Source organism: Spermophilus citellus, assembly GCF_964194105.1.
Source record: "Spermophilus citellus genome assembly, chromosome: X".
In the NCBI taxonomy this organism is placed as follows: domain Eukaryota; kingdom Metazoa; phylum Chordata; class Mammalia; order Rodentia; family Sciuridae; genus Spermophilus; species Spermophilus citellus.
Window position 1 is genome coordinate 25288274 of NC_138190.1, and position 21139 is coordinate 25309412.

General features: G+C 37.7%; 1 protein-coding gene across 8 annotated transcripts in view; it reads right to left on the bottom strand.

The window, feature by feature from the left end:
* Positions 1-8101: 8101 nt before the first annotated feature.
* Positions 8102-21139, bottom strand: part of DMD (dystrophin) — a gene marked incomplete at its 3' end in the record, with an annotated part of 2539585 nt that continues 2526547 nt past the window's right edge. For 6 of the 8 annotated variants that reach the window (XM_081277777.1, XM_081277778.1, XM_081277780.1 and 3 more), the window contains 2 exons: positions 13832-13863; positions 8102-8721 (listed from right to left, as the gene is read on the bottom strand). In XM_081277777.1, the coding sequence (XP_081133903.1) occupies positions 8710-8721; positions 13832-13863 (44 nt within the window). The remainder of the gene's footprint in view (positions 8722-13831; positions 13864-21139) is intronic. The other 2 variants (XM_081277783.1, XM_081277784.1) reach the window with 1 other exon arrangement.

Below are 21139 nucleotides of genomic sequence, written 5' to 3' on the forward strand. Positions count from 1 at the left end.
GAGAGGCAAGAGGTATTATTACCTTAGGCAAGAAACTTCCCTGTGGCTGAAGGCAATGTTCAGAGAAGCTAACAGCTGTGAGCCATCAGCAGACCAGATTCTTCACAGCTGAAGTTTGGATGCCCTGAAGACAAGAGGGGGTGTGGCCAGTGTGATTCAGTATCCAATAGAAGCTTCTAAAAGCTGAAAATGCACCAAGAGGCTAGATGTTATGTGGAAATGAATGCAAGCCAATGGTGATAGCTTCTTTCACCATCCTGGGAAAACTCATCTCTTTATTTGCTGGCTTTTATCAGATGGCCAACATATTCAGCTAGGGTAGCTTCACTAAATTCTTTTAGAGAAAAGACTAGAGGGCTGGACAAAATAGGAAAAATATTCAAGAACTAATGCCATTAAAATATCACTAAAAGCTGGAGCCTGCCAAATAGGGAAACTGTTAAAAGAATATAGCCTGTATTCAGGCGGTAAAGAGAATGAGTAATTTTCTACTGCTTCCCTAGGAGGCATTTGGAGATGTGCTGAGGCTGTTTTGTCATCAGGATGACTGGGAGAACTACAGAGTGAGGGATGGTTATGCATAATAAGAATTTTCCCAGCCCAAATACTAATAACAATCTATTAAGAAATACTGTGACTGAAAGAGTTATGAGGTACCTACTCACAAGAGTGTATTTGAGAAGGAAGGGGTGCTATTAATAACAATGTCAAAACAGCAGGCATACAAGGTGAATGAGGCAGGGAAAGCTAAGGCTTATGGGAGCCCTAGTATAAGGATTTGCAGCTCCCCACACAGGGGAAAGGGCAAAGTGAACCCAGGAACATGAGGTGTGATATTAATCATATCTGGAGAGTAAAGGCTTAGAGTCCCTCTACTGTCATATTCACTTTAAAAAGGGATCAAATGATTGGGCACAGTGGCACACACCCATAATCCCAGTGACTTGGGAGGCTGAGGCAGGAGGATGGCAAGTTTAAGACCAACCTGGGCAACTTAGTGAGGCCCTAAACAACTTAGCAAGACCCTGTATCAAAATTATAAAAATAAAATAAAAAGGGCTAGGGTTTGTGGTAGAGCGCTTTCCTAGCATGCATGAGGCACTGGGCTCAATCCTCAGCACCACATAAAAATAAAATAAAAATATTGTGTCCTTCTACAACTAAAAAATTTTAAAAAGGCTGGGGATGTAGTTAAATGGTAAATACCCTGGGGGTCAAGGATCAACTGTTTGCCCTTCTATGGCATAAGAAGAGTTACCCATCTCAGTCACAAATTTCTGGTTGATAAAAATCATCAGTATGCCTGATGTTTAATTTTAGTGTGATTAGGAATCATACCAGCAACCTCAACCTTTATAATGGTAAAATTATTCACTTATTTCATTGTTGTCCAAATGTTTTCATGTCATGACACATAGAGAAATTGATTAGTGATTTTAGGATATCCTTTGTTAGTTGCCAAAAAGCTGAGGGTGACAGGCCTCATCTGGCCACTCCCAAGACTATGAGATTTGGACTTCAGTAGTCCTGGGACACATTAGAAGTACACCATTGAGAAGTCCTGTCTTGAAAGCTTAGGAAATTTTAGAATGAAATCAAGAGATGTTGGAATAAATCTAATCCATGGTCTTATTTTTATTTTATTTTTCGTCATGCTGGGGATGGAACCCAGGGCCTTGTGCATGCCAGGCAAGCAAACGCTCTACCCCTGAGCTACAACCCCAGCTCTAATTCATGATTTTAATACATTTGAGTTGAATTTCTGAGTAATCCGTGTTTGTTTAAAGACTTAAAATGTTTGTGGCAAATTGGCATATTAGCAAATTGGAGAGATCACACAAGTTCTAATTTAAAATGTGTCATTTTACATGTGATTTCAAAGTAAATGGTATAAGAAAACTGGACTCAGTTCATACAGTATAATATATTGGAATGTTTTGGAGAATTTGAGATTCATGATATAAGTTCAATTTGTTTTGCTTTTTGTGAGTTAGGTACTAGGGAGATTTTGTTGTTGGCATTGAAAGCCTTTCCTGTCAGACATTAGACAGGCTTGAGAATAAAGCAATTAAATGTATAAATGCAGCTTAGAACAAGAGGATCCAGACTGCTCAATTTGGATAAGTCTGTTCACTGAGACTTCTTTCATATAAATTGTCTATATTCATACATGGAAAAACAAGATTTTAAGTTGAACCTTAAGGTTTAAGAAAAACTAGGTTTAGGTTGGGGATGCAGCTTAAAGGTTGAGTGCTAGTTTAGTATGTACCAGGACCTGGGTTCCATCCCCAGCACCAAAAAAAAAAAAACAAAACAAAAAAAAACAAAACAAAACAAAACAAAAAAAAACACATTTTAAAACCTAGATTTCTAGGTTTTAAAATATATCAAGTGGAGAAACCTGAGAGATACCACCTTAGATGAAAGTTAACAGCACCCCCCCCAAAAAAAAGGGGGCAGACTATCATTATGTGGCTCCCTGGCATGATGGGTAATGATACACCAGTGTAGTTTGCCTGCCCCAAATTTGGACCCTGAATCTAACCTTGAGGACAACCAGACAAACCCAAATTGAAGCAAATCTGATGAAGTAACTGGCCTGTACTGTTAAAAAAATGTCAATGTATTTGAACACAGAGAAATTGTTCCAGATACAAGGAGATCAAACAAACAGGCTACTGAGTGCATGTTTGCAATCCCAGGGACTTGGGAGGCTGAGGTAGGATCAAAAGTTTGAGGCCAGCCTCAGTAATTTAGTGAGACTCTGCCTCAAAATAAAATTTAAAAATGGGGCTGTGGATATACCCCAGAGGTAGAGTACCCCTGAATTCAATCTTCAGAACCACACACACAAGAGGGTGGGTGGGCATTTGGGAAGACTAAATGTCATGAAATCATGAATTACACCTTAGACCAGGAAAAAGCATATGACAATAAAACATATTGGAAGAATTAACATTTGAAAATGGGCAGTGCTAAGCTTCTGTATTTTAATAATCGTAGTGTTTCATTCAAGAGAATTTCCTATGTGAACTATTTAAGTGTAAAGGTGCATGATATCTACAACTGAAGCTGAAGATGGTTCAGGAAAAAGCCAAATCTATCATCTGTCCATCAAAACAACAATAAGGAAAAGGGGGAAATGTAAGCAATTGGTTCCTCTAGGTAAGGAGTATATGGAGATTCCTAGTCTTGCAATTTTTCTTCAGTGTCAATTATTTCAAAATACAAAAGTTACAAGAAGAGCTAAGAATTTATCTGGAATACATGTAACACACACACGCGCGCACACACACACACACACACACACACACATATAAAATTTAAGCTTCAAGTTACTGTAGTCTTTTCTGGGTACAAAAGCTTCTCAAACATCTCTGCATTCTCACACAATAGGTATTGTTTATCATGGAACATCTGGCAGGTTGCCACTCTCATGTTGTCAAATAATCCATGAGGGAGCAGAACCCTGAAGTCCAAGGGGCAATGAGGAATGTGTTTGTGGTTCCTGCTCCAGTGGCTTTGCTACTGTGGGAAAGAATTTGATTCATGTCCTTCCTACACTTAATTTGAAGGCGGTCTTTGCATGTGTGCCAGTGCCTGCCTTTGTATTCATTCCACCATTAGAACATTACAAATTCAGGGAAATCCCATAGCAGCTCCACAGAACACATCCATTAGTCTTGGTGCTTTCCCCCAAACACACATTCTGCTTGCTGGTGCACAATCTGCGCCAGCTTGCTTCGTTTTAATTTTTAACTTTATTAATTCGGTACCCTCCAACATGTGCCAAGTAAGGAATGAAAAGCCAAATGCCCTCCTCAGAGTCAGCCACACACAATTGTTTCAGACACTGAAATGCTGAAGATTCCTCAGTTATCTAGTTAATTGTCACCAAAACAGCAAGTCTGGATGTTTCAACAAGGCAGGTTTGTATAATGGTGGAAGGGATACATGATTTATTTATTTAAATAGCCTGACAATTATTTCTGGTAGATGTGGAATTCGAGACACAATTTCAATGCAGTACTTATGCACGTGGACATCATCACCCCCTCCCCCCAAATGAGCAAGTGATTTCTATCAGAGGTGCCCACACTATCACCATCCTTGAGTTTGATCATCTCCTATTATGTCCAAAATCAATAGAATTATTCCTTTGGTCCACAAGCATCTGATCTCTATTGGGGGAGCCTCTACCACGACTGTTGGGAGACAAAGATAACCTCCCCCTAGAGGACCTAAGATGGCTGCCTCTTTCACAGGTAGAGCAGGCAGCAGAGCAGGGCAGGGAGGAGGAAAGGGATCTCCTGTGTGGTTGTTATGACTACTGTTGGGGAATCCTCCCCAGAACAGGTTCGAAGGTCATAATTTTAGGTGCCTATCCAATTGCTCACACATCCCCTGAGGTCTGGTACTGTTAGCTATGGTAGAAGTGGTAGGAAATTCTCTAGAATGGCAAAGTGTAAATTGCAAATTGGTTTAATCCATATAGTTATTACTAAAAACAAAAAAAGTGATTCACTATGACTACCCCTCCACAAAATGTATCTCCCAGCCTATAAATGCTTATCCTCTGTTATGGTTTATATTAGGTGTCCCCCAAAAGCTCATGTGTGAGACAATGCACGATGGTTTAGAGGTGAATAATTAGTTTATGAGATCCTTAACCTAATCAGTGAATTAATCCTGTGGTGGGGATTAACTGAGTGATAACTGAATATGGGTTGGGTGTGGCTAGAAGAGGTGGGTCATTGGGGTATATATTTTGTGCCTGAAGAGGAGGGCTGTCTTTCAGCTTCTTGGTGCAATGCCCTGAGCCACTTTCCTCTACCATACTCTCTCCCTGTTACCAAAAGCTCAGTTCTTGTTTCTGAAAAAGGAAAAAAGTTTTTTTTTTTTTTTAAAGAGAGAGTGAGAGAGAGAATTTTTAATATATTTTTTTTTTTTTTTTAGTTCTCGGCGGACACAACATCTTTGTTGGTATGTGGTGCTGAGGATCGAACCTGGGCCGCATGCATGCCAGGCGAGTGCGCTACCGCTTGAGCCACATCCCCAGCCCAGGAAAAAGTTTTATTGCTTGCTAGCAAAGGAGGAACGTAAGGTCTCCAGTCCCAGAGGCTGATTGATTCTCCCTATTTTTAAAAGGGGGCTTTTAAAGACTCCTTACCACGTGTGGTCCTTGTAGAGTGATTGTGACTCACTTGTTAATTTCAGAGATATCCACCCACCTCCACCAGTCTGAATTGCTTGCTTCCTGTGGTGCATGTGTGCTCAAACAACCAGGAGGGGAAGAAGGTAATCATGTTCCCTGCTCCCAGGTTAGGGAGGGGGAGAGGGAGAAGAGGAAAGGAAATTAGCTTCAATGGCAGAGCAGCAAGGGCTATATTCAAAGCATGAGGTTTGTTACACTGTTACACTACCATGATATTCTGCCTCACCTTGAGTTCCCTGGAATGGAGCCAGTTTTCTATGGACTGAGACCTCTGAAACTATGAGCCCCCAAATAAACTTTTTCTTCTCTAATTGTTCTTGTCAGGTATTTTTGGTTATAGCAGCGAAAAAGCTGACAAAAACACCCTCTTTGATCCTGCAACCTCACTTCTAGGAATGGGTTTCATGGATATAATTGTGTATAAGAAAAATGATGAAATAAGAAATGTACATAGCCAACGATGAAAAATAACTCATATATTCTACCAAAATGAACCACTTAAATAACTTTCATATTCTGGAATATTATAAAGCTATCAAAAATGAAAATTTTTTATATATTGACATGAAAAGACTTAAGTTTTAAAAAGGTAGGAATATATATTTATAGTTGCTTATATACTAATAAAGACACTTTGGAAGAATATATCAGAAATAACTGTTTACTCAAAAGGCAGTGAAGATAATGTGGGACCACCCTGTGATGGTTGGGAGGCTTTTCACTATTTACCTTTCTCAATTTTCATTTTTCATTCACACAAATGTGTGCCTGTAGTCCCAGCTGTTTGGGAGGCTGAGACAGGAAGATCACTTGAGTCCAGAAGTTTGAGGCCCATCTGCGTGACACAGAGAGACTTCATCCCCGCCCCAATAAATGAAATAAAGAACAGAAATAACTAAAAGTAGAAACAAAGCATCAGTCTGATTGACACTTTTTGTAACGTAACTGCGTGCTTTATTGAGATACACAGTAAAGCAGTAATATAATACAATAGTAAGGCATATATTTGGTGAAGTCTGATATGTTGTGAAAATGCAGTAAAACTGAAGTTTAAAAAAATAATTAGTAAATGTTACAGTGTTGGTGTTTAAACACAATATTATTATGATACTCAAGTAAGAACCCAGTACCTGAAAACAATGACATAACATGCCATGTGATGCTTATGCTTCAGTTACACTGATTATGATTTACAGTTTAACACTCAGTGGTTATAAAGAACACAAAATAATGTCCAAATTATGCTTTAAACTCAGCAATAAAGCTCTCAGTTTTTATTCAAATATTTTGACAGACTCACTCCAGAACTAATATCTAAAAGATAAAACAAAATCAAAAGATTAAAACAAAATTATGCACTCTACCTCTGATTTTAGAGTGAAACCTAAAACTTCTTAGTAGGATGTAAAGTAACCCCTTGTTTTAAATGTTGGTTAAAACAAACCTCGGGTAAAGAAAAAGTCCAGCGTCAGAGAAAGGAAAAAATGCAAGACTAAAACCAAATCTCCAAGTAACTTAGAGCTCTCCTTAGAGCTTTGGAAATTATAAAGGAGAAAGAAAATGGAGAGTAATGGCCACAGGATACACACGTGGCGAAGCTGTGAAATCAGGTGTGCACAATTACCAGGAACACCCCAAAACCAAAGTGAGGTAGAAATAGCATGAGAAGCTGTGTGTGATGTTAATTATCATTAATAAAACAATGGACAAAACCCACACTCCAAAAGTTAATTACACTTGATGTCAGAAGTAACAGATTTGCAAAGTAATAGGACACACAATGATTTCTATTGAATTAATGCATTTTTAAAAATTAAATAGTAATAAAATGGCATGAAAGAGTAAAGCTTTTTCCTACCAGTCCTTAGTTTTTCCTCTTCACTGTTTCTCCTCACTTTGAAGAATTTGTTTGCTTATATATTTATCCTGCCTAATTCACCATAAAGGGTTTGGAGAAGGATTTGCTTTTGGAACAGATGAATTGATTTGCCTTCCCACTTACAAACCTTTGTGGAACTTCTTGTAGAGAAATGTGAAGGAGGGAAACAGAGTTCATGGGCTTCTGGATGGATATTTACCACTGTCACAACATGATGGGGCTACTGTCTTACACATTTTCCCAAGGGTTATTTTAAACTAATTTCTTGCAGCATTCAAAAATTCATCATGATGGGAAGAAAATCGACAAAACAACAATAACAAACCACTCACTTCTCTGTGAGGGCAGAAAAATTCATTTGTGATTATAGATATGTGTGTGTGGATGGTTATGAATCTTCATCCAGTCCTCTAAGAGTGGCCTGCTCCCTCACAGGGATGGGCTGGGAATCCATAGCCCTATAGCCCCGCCACTGTCCTCCTAGTGCCTGGGAGTTAAAATGCCTTCTGATGCTCCTAATTTCCACAGAAGCATCATTAAATCTAAATGGTGGCTTAGCCAGCAACAGGAAGCCAAATATATCAACCAAAATATTACTGTGGTATAGTAAGTCTTATGGATTCCTTCACATGTTCCTTTTTTAAAAAAATTCAATACTCTAGTCGTCAGTGGAAAGTTTAAAATGAGAAACATCTGGAGTCCTGGACAATGTTTTAGTGTGGTAGTTTCCTCCTAGCTTCAGGCTCCAGGGAAAATTCATTCAAGACCAAGCAGGTAAGTCCAGATGACTAGAAGCAGTTTTTTTTCCCCATTAGAAAGTGGCAGGAACATTTGAAGAAGAAATTTAAAAGGTCTATAGAAATTCTTTCCCTTTCTCTATATACCTATGGTATTTATATACTTATAGACATATAGATGTATAAAATGAAAGCCCACAGCCAGACCCACTCAGTCAACGATACTCAAAGGAGCAATGTGAAGTAGTCATTTGGTGGTGTTAGAAGAAGTCCTATCTTTAATATGCAAGGAAAGAAAAAAAGCCATGAACCTCATATGAATATTACACTAAAACAATGCAAAACAATGCGCTGCCTCAGTTCGTGTGTGTCTTGTGTGTGTGTGTGTGTGTGTGTGTGTGTGTGCGTGCGCGTGTGTATGTTTGTTTTTAGGGGTTTTTATAAACAACTTTTTTTTTATAAAGCACACTTTAGTTTACAATCTCTCTTTATAACTGTTATAAATTTTTAAACAACCCAAAATGCGTTCCATATAAAGAAATGGCAAGTTATTTAGCTATCAAGATTTTACATGTAGTTTTCTTATAACTTTTTTGTACAATTGCATAGACGTGTAAAACCTGCCATTGTTAACAAAACAATAACAGACTTAGAAACTACTGAAATCTACAGTATAGTACCACTACCCTTCACAAAAATATAGATTTTATTTCTTGTAAACTCTTACTGTCTAATCCTCTTTGTTGTATGAATATTATAAAAACCATGCGGGAATCAGGAGTTGTAAAACATTTATTCTGCTCCTTCTTCATCTGTCATGACTGAAACTAAGGACTCCATCGCTCTTCCCAAATCATCTGCCATGTGGAAAAGGCTTCCTACATTGTGTCCTGGAAAACAAAGAGAAAGAAAAGGTGTAGGTATCATCACCTTGATTTTCTTGCTATTTGGGAAATCATTACCCACTTCTGGGTGAAGACAACACAGAAGCTGCACTGAAGGTGAACACAACAGGGTTTAATTTCCCCCAGTTTCCAGAAAGAAGCAAAGCCTTGTTAATGAAGCATCACACATTGTTAGTATCAGCTTGCTTAATACTGGAGCAGGCTACTGGTGTCATTTACATGAAAAATATTGAGCACTGCATTCATCTTCCCAATGGAACTATCATATAGCAAAAAGATTCTGTGGATAAACACAAGATTCCTATTATAACAGGAATCATTTCATGATGAGGTAACACTTTTTCCACCTTACTGTATTTACATCTACTTGTACTATTTTTTATGATCAAACCACCCCTACCATAACTATCACCACCCTCATGAGTACCATCGCCACCACCATCATCATCATCATCACCGTAACCACAATACCATCACCATTAACATCACGGCCACCATCACCACCATATGAAATCTTCATTTCCAGGCTATGTCAGGCTGTGAAGGGTAGAGGTAGTATTGCGGAGGTGGCTGATTCCTCTCTGCTTTTACTTGGGTTGAAAAATAAACTCTTGAATTGACCTTTGTGTATACTATCAACATTTGAATTAGGAAACTTCAGAGTAAAAATTGCCTCTCATCCCAAATCACTCTAGAGCCTAATTATAATATGACCCACATTCTAGCATGCACAAGGCCCTGGGTTCAATCTCTAGCACCAGAAAAATATAATAATATGACCCACATGTATGCATGGATTTGGGTACCTGTGTATCCATCTTTGATATCCTCCTAAATGAGGGTTAACTATCAGAATAACCTTTTAATATAATAATAATGTGGCATGACCTAGCATTAATGCCCCAGAATGGAACATAAGAACAGCATGTTCCTGGATGCTTTGTAGCAAAATTTAGATCTAGACTATGATGTTCTGAGACACTCACACTTTATGGCTTTCCTTTTCATTTATGTCCCATACTTTTATGGGGCTAATTTTAATTCTTAGACACTGGTAAATCATACTGCTCAAAGTACTGCCTTTGGAATGGAAAAGCTTTCCTAGGCTATGACTACCTTGCCATGGATCAACTTTACAGATTCCCAGAATAATTGTTAAAATCCCAATAAAAATTAAAGATAGTCTAAAGCAGGTATTCTGTCCTAATATTTATTCCCAGAGACATGTCTTTTTTTTTTTTTTTTAATACGAGGGGATCAAAAGAGGATTCACGGGCAGGCACTTAAAACCACAATGGCACCAGATCAATTTAGGACTTATTAAAAGTTTAATGCGATTCAAGCATTTGTGTTACAGTGACCAAGTTTGTAAATCTCTTTGAGCTTTATTAGTGCAAAAAGTTTTGGCGAGAGCTAATTACATTCTTTTTAAAAATCACTTTGGATTTTGGCTGAGACTGCAAATATAAAAATTTTTAACAAAGCCTATGTACTGTTCAAAAAAGTGGTCAACAGTTTGGCAGTCCTCTATGAAGAACTGAAATTGTCTTCTGACTTCTTATTCTTTTTAAAATATTTATTTTTTAGTTGTAATTGGACACAATACCTTTATTTTATTTATTTTTATGTGGTGCTAAGGATCTAACCCAGGCTTCACATGTGCTAGGCGAGCGCTCTACCGCTGAGCCACAACGCACCCCCACCACCCAGTCTTTGACTTCTTTATGTTATAAAAACCACAGCAAGATGCAGTGGATCCTTTGTTGCTCCTTACTGCTCAGAGTACAAATAGATAATGATGCCACCAGCCAGGAGGGCTTCTCTGTTTTGCTTTGGTACTGGGGATTGAACCCAGTGTTTCTCTAGAACTGAGCTATATCCCCCTACCCTTTTTATTTTATTTTGAGACAGGGTCTTACTGAGTTGTACTGGCTGGCCTCCAACTTGGGGTTCTCCTGCCTCAGCCTCCAGAGTAGCTGGGATTAACAGGCATGCACCACCATGCCTGGCCCTGTATCTATTTTTGAGTGCACAGCAATCCTGGGAAATCTGCACAATCATTCATGCATAATTGAAAAGGATGAACTGCAAATTTTGAATTACTAGCAATCTTCACAGCTATTAACAAAGCCAGTGAAAAAAAACTCAGATCCTAACAACATGATATCTGAATATAATTCAAACTATTTCTTATGTCCCACATCTAACTATAGGATACTTCACCTAATAGCTAGAAAATGTATTATAAAACATAAATAAAAAAGGGAAGAACTTGGTTTTTCTTGCTCGCTATGGATAATAAAAGTGCCTCTTTAGAACATGTGCTAAGGGATGTGGACTAACGTTCAAAAAATATTAAAATAAGTAAATGCATCTGTAAATTATATAGCCAAGTGGTGCTTCTATTCTTTAAAATGTGTTCAGTTACCACCTGGAAGGAAAATTCTTGAGTTTCTTAAGAGGCATAAATTCTAGGGGTATCTGTTATTGAAAACTTTGCCAGGGAAAACAGGTTCATTATTCTTAATACACAACATATATTCCCACAAAAATGTTAGATGGTCTTTCACCTGTTTAGACTGTTAAATGTTAGAAATATAATATAAGGATGGCCTTGTGGCCATCCTTATATTATAAAAAAGAGTTTTTAGAGTCACCTCACCATATCTGTTATCCCTTCAGTTACTGCATTTATAAATACCTGTTTCACCAAAATAATGATTCCAATTTTTTTCATGAAGGTTTCCATAAGATCCAGAAAAAAAAATACAAATTCTGTTTTGGACAAAATATTGTCCCAAAGAATCAAACCTCAATCCACTGGAGGATTCAAACCACACTGTGACATGCATACATAAAACTGATTTGTATCCTGGTTCTACTATCCGTGTGGGTAAGGCACAGCATTAGTGCGGTCATCAATTTTACCTGACAGATTTTTCTAAAGTCAAAATTAAAATCTCATTCCTATAAACGCAAGAGGCACTGAAAAGCAGCCAGGATTCAGGCGTTTGCAATCAGCTTCAGGCACAAGTTGACACCAAAATATGTCTATAGAAAGTATTAATTTAATCCATTCTTAAGCAAGGATTATTGAACACAAAGGCACCATGCGTTGAACATTAGGGCAGTTTTATGTTTTTCCAAGTTGGCACTAACTGCAACACATTTAGTCTCACAAGCCGCCACTGCCTAAGGGAGTTGTTTTCCACAGTGATTGGAATTGAGACTTTCTGGCAAACATCCAAGACCTCAATAGCAATCTGGCACTCTATTTTTTTTAAATACAATTCCCAAATAAATTGTTAGTATTCAGTTGGCCCAAGCAAAGCCAGAATACTGCAGTGAAATTTGCTTATCTTTTCTTCTCTATAGTTTAATCTCTGGGAAATATCTGGTCTACTGTGCTTTTAGGGTATTGTCATAGCATTAAAAAAGTGATTATTGTTTTGATTCTCTGGCTTCTGGAAACTTATCTGACTATAGTATGCCTTAGGTAGTCATCTCCAAGTGCCTCTGTGACTTCAATTGTGTGTGATGGCCTTTTAAAAAAGTTGTTCATCAAAAAAACGCATTCAGGGGGTCAAAACTGTGGCACAATTTTTCACAAAAAATTAAAATAAATTTTAAGAGGCACTTACCATAAGAACGAAACCAAGAAGTGTCACATATGAAGTACATGAGGTAGGAGCAGTCAATGCTTCACTGACTCAGGTTTCTTTAATTTTTCCTCCCAGCCTACCACTCCCTCCCTAAGACCCCATTGCATGAAGCCCTAGAAGGGAGCACTGGTATAGACACACTGAGGATCATGGGATTCATTAAACTTGCACAGCATGGTGTTGGCAGAATTTCCAGTATGACTTCTTATGTTTAAATGAATCAGTGGACTTCAGTCCATCTCATTGCTAACAATCCAGAATCTTCTCATATAGGAAATCTCCACCCATTCAATCTGTCACCCAGAACAGTGCATACCACGGACATCCCACCAGTGAGCTTTCCTTCTCCTCTCTTTCACATTAAACTCTTGGCAAGGACAATCTTGTTTCATTTGGGCTGTCACTCAACACTGTCATCCAACAGCCACTTGATTAGGTAATTCGATGTTCAGACAATATTCCAGGTAGAACAGGAGTAAGAAGCAGTTTTTTCACTGTAAAATCCCTAAACCACATTCAGTGATAGTGCTGTATGCTGCTGCTTTCAACCCCTAGTGAGACATTAAAAGAAATTCAAGACTCCAACTTTCAATTTTTTTTTGGAACCTAATTGGTTATTATTCTCTCCTGGCTCCAAATGCCAAATGAAAAGGAACATCTTCTAAAGGGCAAGTGAAGATGACATAAGCATTTCAACGCTATTTTCTGAGGTGGCAGTATAGCGTAAGAATTAGGAGTATGGCTCTGGAGCCAGGTTGCCTGGACTTTAATCCTGGCTCTGTCACCTTGGACACACTGCTTACCCTCTCACTAACTGAATTTCCTTATCTGTAAAATGGGGTTAAGAAGTGTATCTACTTCATAGATCTGTCATTAAGATTATTTGAGGGAAAAAATAGCAGGGGCTTAGAACAGTGCCTGGCACACAGTATGTGCTTCAAAAATATTAGCTAAAATGGGAAAGAGTGTAGGAACCAGGAAAAAAGAAAACAAAACCAAAATGACATCATCCCAGAAGACTAAAATCCAAGGGCACTGGCAGAAAATGCTAAGGTCCTGGAAGTGGAAGGAAGCTTTGACTCATCAATTATGTTCAAGGCTAAATTTATTTTGAAGACTTTGTTTGTGTTGCAAATGGCAACAGATGATGAACTGTAGGATTACATCCTAGGGACCACAGAGGATTGCCACTTTCAAGAGATTTCTGCTCCCCCAACCCCCATTCTGTCGTCATGGTGATGACCACAGCAATGAATGTTTGAGGAATGTTCTTCATGAGCTGCAAGTGGAGAGGTGACTACCATCCTTACATTATGACACAATGTGCAATACACACATGCGCGTGCACACACACATTTCTTACACAGAGGCCAAACATAGAAAGCAGGATGAGACAGACAGAAGCCATGGCTGTGAGCCTGAATCTCACTAACCTCTCTCATTGGTTTTCCAGGGGTATTTCTTCCTTTAATAATAGAGAGAGGAAGAGGCAAAGATATCAGAAAGGGAAAAAAACATGCATAAATATACAGTTTCATACCAATTTGCTTCTTTTACCAAACAAATGTTGCGATGACGATTCATTTATTCCCTTCTGGAGGAAAAAAAAACCAAACAAACAGAAAAACCCAAAAGACACATCTAGTCGAATAACCTTTACATACACTTAAAAATCAGTGTAAACAGAAAACATGATTCAGGAGACATCATTTATAGAATCCACAGAGTTCACGCATTAAACTGGATGAAAACTGGCATGGAATAGAAATTTGACAAATTGAGCATTGTTTTCAAGGGCAACTGTAGAATCTTAAGCTTAATATTCAATAATCTCAGACTCTCTTCACTTTGGACTTGACAATCAACACACTGAAACATAAAAAGTAATTGGCTGTTGTGTGCCAAAACTTTGCACCCCAAATGCAAAGGAGAATCCCATATAGAGGCTGAACTCCATACTCCTGGGATAATCTATTCTATCTGGTAGAAACTGAGTATATTGATGATTGGACTGGGAACACTTGAGAAGATAGCAAGAAAAGATGAAGGGAAGAAGTGAATCTCACTAATGGGCAGGACACAGAGCCAGATCCAAGAATGAGCCTTCAGCCTCCTCAAATTTCAATAAATATCAGAACATTGAGTCTCAATGGCTAAAGACACACTTGGCTTGCTTTACAGAATCCTATATCTATATGCATTTAATCTATTTTTGAATGAGAAAGTATTTTTCATAGTTGGATGGAAATTAGGAACCTCCAACCATACTTAATATCTCTTGGGCATGAAGTTTCCTTTTATCTCCAGGTCTTCAAAAGTGAAATACTGGGTTTCAAGCTATTTGGCTTTGGCCATGGGACATTTCCTAATAGTCTTAAATGGAATTCCAGCATTTATAACAGATAAAAGTGGAGTTGTTAGAGAGCCTGTCCAACATTTCCTTTTCCCTCAACCCATCATGCTTAGTGGTTCCAAGACTAAAACTCCCTGAAATAACTTCAGAGAATGAAGAAATATGGAGTTATAAAAGAAATCTTTCTTAACTCAAGTTCCAAGCTTCTAGCATATATTAAAAGTTTTTCTAGGTATGACTTTTTTCTTCCTTCCTTCCTTGCCTCCCTTCCTTCTTCCCTCCTTCTTTTCTTCCTTCTGAATTTTCCTGAGAGTTAGAGATTGCTTAAGGACCATGAAAGGATGTTCTTGATGCTCCCCAAGCATGGCAAGAGAGAAAAAAAAATCCTGGATCCTCAGCAGGAGTGTTATCAATGGCAGATCCATAATATGTCATAGGAAAAGGGAGAATATCATTAAGCTCCATGTGAATTACTTGCCCTTTCTTTTGAATACCTTTTTGGTGTTTCTCTCTTTTTAAATCTTTACACTTTCAGGTATACTGTCTGGTAACAGAATTCTCTTTCCCTATAAAACTATAGATTCCTTGAGGGTAGGTTCCCATGTTGCTCACCCACATTTTATCCTTAAACCTTAGCCATTATTCATATTTGATAACTGCACTGAATTCGTAAGGTAGTAGCGAGATCAAGGCCAAAAGTCTTTTCTGTGTTCTAAGCAATTTGGCCTTGGAGTACTATTCTTTAGCTTGAATGCCAAGAGTTTGTAACTTGTTCTGGCTTGTCACTTTGTTCTATTTTTAAAACTTCAGAACTTTTAGGGAGGACAGTATTGTTAGAAAATGATGTGATTTCATTTCAGAATGATCACAGTTCCTAGAATGATCAACTTTATGTATCTTTATTAATTTGACACCAAGTCATATTCAGAAGTTAGTATCAACTGCTTGCAGCTAGATAGTCTGCAGAAAATGCTATTTGGGTGGTTCTAGGTAGGTACTTCTTCAGAAGCCATGCTTCAGAGCCTATGTAAACCCTAATCTTATTCCAAATCCTCCCTCTTCATTCAGGTCCCTATGTGCTCATTAACAGTATAAAAAGAAGTTCCTCTTTTTGTAAAAAATAAAATAAACTGTTAAAAGCAAATAATGGCTGGGTGCAGTGGCACATGTCTATAATCCCAGTGACTTCAGAGGCTGAGGCAAGTGGATCTCAAGTTCAAGGCTAACCTTAGCAATTTAGTGACGCCCTGTCTTAAAAAAATAAAGCCAAAAGGGCTGAGGATGTAGTTCAATGGTAGACTACTCCTGGGTTCAATCTCCAATACAAAATCAAACCAAAACCATAAAAAACAAACAAACAAACAAACAAAAAACAAATAATGTTTTCTATTGTACTGGGAACAGTTCTACACTGACAAAATAGAACCTACTTGGTTGCAACATTTTAAAGAGTTCTTGATCAATACACATACACACACACACACACACACACACACACACACACACACACAAGTACCAGATAAATGTTTGATTTCATAAGTACAGTCTTTGGAAATGAATTTCCTTACACCTTCAGTTCAAGTGTCCATCTGGCAATGTGGTATATTATCAGGAAATGAATCAAAAGAAAAGGGAAGTGTGTTGGGACAGTACCGGCTCTAAATAAAGGGCTTGGTCAGGTCTGGAGAAGTTTAGTTTCCTGAGGCAGTATGAACTTGAGATTATTGATTGAAGTGAAGGATGTTATTGTTTTTGACTATCTTTAATCTTAGTTCACTATTTTTAAAAGGTAGGGGAAATTTTGTCCATTTTTAGGGCTTCTGTTTCATTTACAAGTCAAAGATGATTCAAATAGCTACCTATGCTTTCAATACTGAATATACAAGTTCTTTGGTGAACATGGATATAAATATACAAATCAATTCAATAGCACAGGTTTGTTGAGCTGAAACTTAGTTAGCACTGAAGTCCATGGCTGTATTCATGTAATAAGCCAGAATGAACACAAAATAGTGTAAGGCAGAGATTGGTAAGATTTCTCCATGCAGGGCCTGATAATAAGTATTTCAGGGTTTACAAGCCACACAATTTCTGTAGCAACAGTTCAAGCTTGTCACAACCACTCTGCCCTTGTAGTGAGAAAATAGTCATCAATAGCATGTAAATTAATGGATATGGCTGTGTTTCAATAAAACTTTATTTCTAACAACAGGCAGTAGGCCAGATTTGGCCCATGAGCTAATCCCTGGTGTAAAGGATAGCTGCTCACAACTTTTGTGGAACTAGATTAGAAACAATAGTGCCCAAAAGGGGATACATCCATCTGCCTTTGTTCTTTATGTTGCTCTTCCATTTAAAAAAAGTGAGCTGGGCACCATGGCACATGCCTATAATCCTAGCAGCTCAGGAGGCTGAGGCAAGAGAAAGAGGATCTCAAGTTCAAAGCCAGCTTCAGCAAAAGTGAGGCGCTAAGCAACTCAGTGAGACTCTATCTCTAAAAAAAAAAAAAAATACAAAATAGGGCTGGGGATGTGGCTCAGTGGTCAAGTGCCCCTGAGATCAATCCCCAGTATAAACAAAACAAAGTAAAACAACAACAAAACCCCACCAAACAAAAGAAACAAACTATGAAATGATTTGAATTTTAAAAGATGTCAGGTTTTAAAAAGCTCTTGTGTTGGGTAATTTAGGAACCTTTGACAGAATGTATGTGAGCATATTTGAGAAGGGATGGTATAAAAGAGACAGGATGGTACAAGCTTTGGGAGACATATTATGTGGCACAGGTCAGTAGGCCAGAGACTACACACACACCACAGAAATCCTCACAAAGCACTGCTCACTGCTTTCTTGATTGTCTTATTGTAGTAAGAGCTTATATTGGATTCTATTATTCATTAATCTCTATGAATGGAACCTTATTTTGGAGAGACTAATATCATACCACCAAGAAAGCATTTCTTTCATTAAGACGTACTATACATATTAAAATACATCTGTAGACTGCTAACTGATCACTGACTTACAGACAAATTGCTTAAAGGATTTATTTTAAAATCATACTTATTGTTCATTCATGTAGTATTCCTATAGAATAATGGGGGGGGTATTTGGAAAATGTCTTAGAGTAGATAAGTAAACAATGATTTTCATTACATTGGAATTTAACTTGTACATATACTCAGAGGGTGGATTACAGATAGATAAATGGACAAATTAGATAGAAACTGGCTAATGTTCAGTGTTTAAATATATACTGAGCCACTGAAATCTCCCAAATGGTTGTGAACTAACTGTATCTAGATAGAAAAGATATAATCACAAAGCTAAATGTGCATATGTTCACACGTTCAACACAATGCAGTTTATTTTGCCTCTTATATAGGAATAATGTTGGCCTTCAGTTTATCACTAAATGGAGAAGCATGCAACCCTTTATTAATTTGGATAACTGTTTACCAAGGCCATGGAGATAAGATTAGAAGCCTAATTTAACTTGTGGTATTGGCCATGAATAAGGAACTTAATTTCTTTGAGCTTCTAGATACTCTTTGTGCAAATGAAAACTAAAGATTGGTTGATAACTTAAGGTCCAACTCTTAAATCAAAACTTGGCAAGAGCTAACAACAACAACAACAAATTGTAAATTTAAAGTACACAACAACCCACCTATTCACATGCTTTATATAATTATGAAAAATGTATTTTTTTAAAAAAATGATTTTCCTCTGTGGGCAATTAACTAGCAGGGTTAAATAAACCATGAGGTGGTATTTAATAGCACATTTCCACTACATGTCAGACCTCTGGCTCTGACATCTGTTTTGAGTTACTCAAACAGCTGTCTGAAACAGCTGTAGCAACCATGAACTTATTATTATTATTTTTTGTAACACAACAACAGGAACATGGATGGAAGAGTCAGAATAAAACTACAAAGTCCTCCAAGACATAAATAGATCTTGGAAGCAACTTCCATGGTAAAAATATTTATTTACTTTTTTTTAAAAAAAGATATTCACCTAGACAAAGAAAACTGAGATCAGTTAGATAAGACTTTTTTTAATCATCTGGATCAGAAAATCAATATAGTGGGTTGTAATCAGCATCTTATTTTTCAGTAAATAAAACAGAGCCATTGCATAGGCTTGTGTCTATAATCTCAGTTACTTGGGAGGCTAAGGCAGGAGGACTGCAAGTTCCAGGTCAGCCTGGGCAACTTGAGAGAGAAGTGGGAGGAGACCCTGTCTCAAAATGGAAATAAAAAGGAAGTCTGGGGACACAGCTCAGTGGCAGAGCACCCTTGGGTTTAATCTTCAGTACTGCCAAAAAAAAAAAAAAAGAAAGAAAAGAAGGAAGGAAGGAAGGAAGGAAGGAAGGATGGACAGAAGCAGCATGCATTTATGTAGTATAGAAGTACTGTTTCAAACATTTGTTTCTGATCTTTGTATGTATATGTGACTATATACATACATGTATAGTGTATGTAAAATGCTTCTGTTATATAGATAATGATCAAATCAGGTCAATGACTACCATTCTGAATATAAAAAACACTTAGATGACCTTCCATGGATATTCTATTTCTGAGAGTCTATAATCCTGAGATGTTGAGATTCTCAAGAACTCCTGCTTAATATCAATCTAATATACCTAACAACTGGTAAGATGTTCTTTCTTAACCCAACTGTTCCTGTCTCTTTCCCTTTCTCCTCAATAAAAAAATACTTTTAGTCATAAATAAAAGATCCAAGAGACACTTTTTTTTTGGTACTGGGAATTAAACCCAGGGGTGCTTAACCACTAAGCCACATCCCCAGTCCTTTTTATTTTTTTATTTTGAGGCAGGGTCTCATTAAGTTGCTTAGGGCCTCACTGAAGCTGGCCTTGAACTTGTGATCTTCCTGCCTCAAACTCTCAAGTCTCTGGGATTATAAACATGTGCCACTGTGCCTCCAAGAGGCACTTTTTATTCTATTTTTATAACAATGAAACTTTTTATCCATCTGAATTTGAGGAGGAAAAGGCCTAATAACAATGCCCCATTTAGCAAGAATCATGGAAAAACAAAACGAAACCCAAGGTCACAGTATCAAGAAGACCAGCCCAGCTCCGCTAACACATTAGCCACTGTTTTATTATATATATATATATATATATATATATATATATATATATTTTAAGAATATGAAGTAATTTTCTCATGCCACTGGGGTATGATTAAATATAAACTTAGTCAATGGAACTGGTGTAAGGATAAGGCCTCCTTATCCTGTATTTGAAAACTGCAGAACTTGGGGGGATGGTATTGTTCCATAAGCACTAATTTAGCAACACTATCCAGGCAGCCTGAATAGTTTCCCAAGATGCCATACAAGTAAATCAATATCACACAAGTAACTACAACAACATCAGCAATGTTAACTGCAAATACCTTATCAGAAGAGGTAAATTTCTAGTCTTTTAGGAGATTTATTCTACACCCAATCTAGTTTCAAGGACTTTAAAAAGGAAACTCAGGGATATGCTGCAAAAGATTTTACCTTAAAGCTAAGTAGGGTGGAGCAGAGGCATGGGTACAAAAAAGAAGGCAAGGCTACCTCTGGGGAAGGAAAGCCAGCAGTTTTGCTGTTGCCTCTTTCCTGAAATATGCTTGTTGTTTAGATGTGGGAGAAATGCCCAGGGCACCAACAGAGCAGCTACCTACATCCCATACAGCAGGTAAACAAGCTTCCAGTTCAAGGGGCTGGGATAAGATGCTTATCTAGGACCTTCAAAGGAAAGCGTGGGGGTGATGAAATGTGTACAACCTTGAAGAAGAAACTTCTGCTTCAGGTTAACTCCTTCCTTCCTAATTCACTATCAGGTGTTTTATTTATGTAGTATAGAAGCTACTGTTTCTGATCTTTGTATGTATATGTGATTATATACATATATGTGTAGTGTATGTAAAATGCTTCTCTTATATAGATAATGGTCAAATCAGGGATTTACTCATGCCAAATAAATTTCTATTACAGTCATCATATAATTGCTTTGTGATCTGAACTTCTTTGGAATTCTCTGTCCCCAAGGGACCGTAAGTTCCTTGAAGGCAAGGAACTTGTCATTTCTTCTTTGACTCCCTAGTACTTTCTCTGATACTAATAGGCACTAGTAAAAGCTGACAGGATAAAATAATGAGAATAAAGGTGAAAGCATTTGATTTCTGCCAATCCAGTATATGGTCTTCTCCTTATAAATAGTGAAGAGTAGAAATAAGAGATATGTAAGCTATTCAGGATGGGGATGCAGGTGGCAGGTGGGGGGTGGGGGGTGTAGAGGTGAGTGGAAGACAGATAAGATTCTTATCTGTTAAAATCAACACATCAGTGGTGCTCAGCAGTG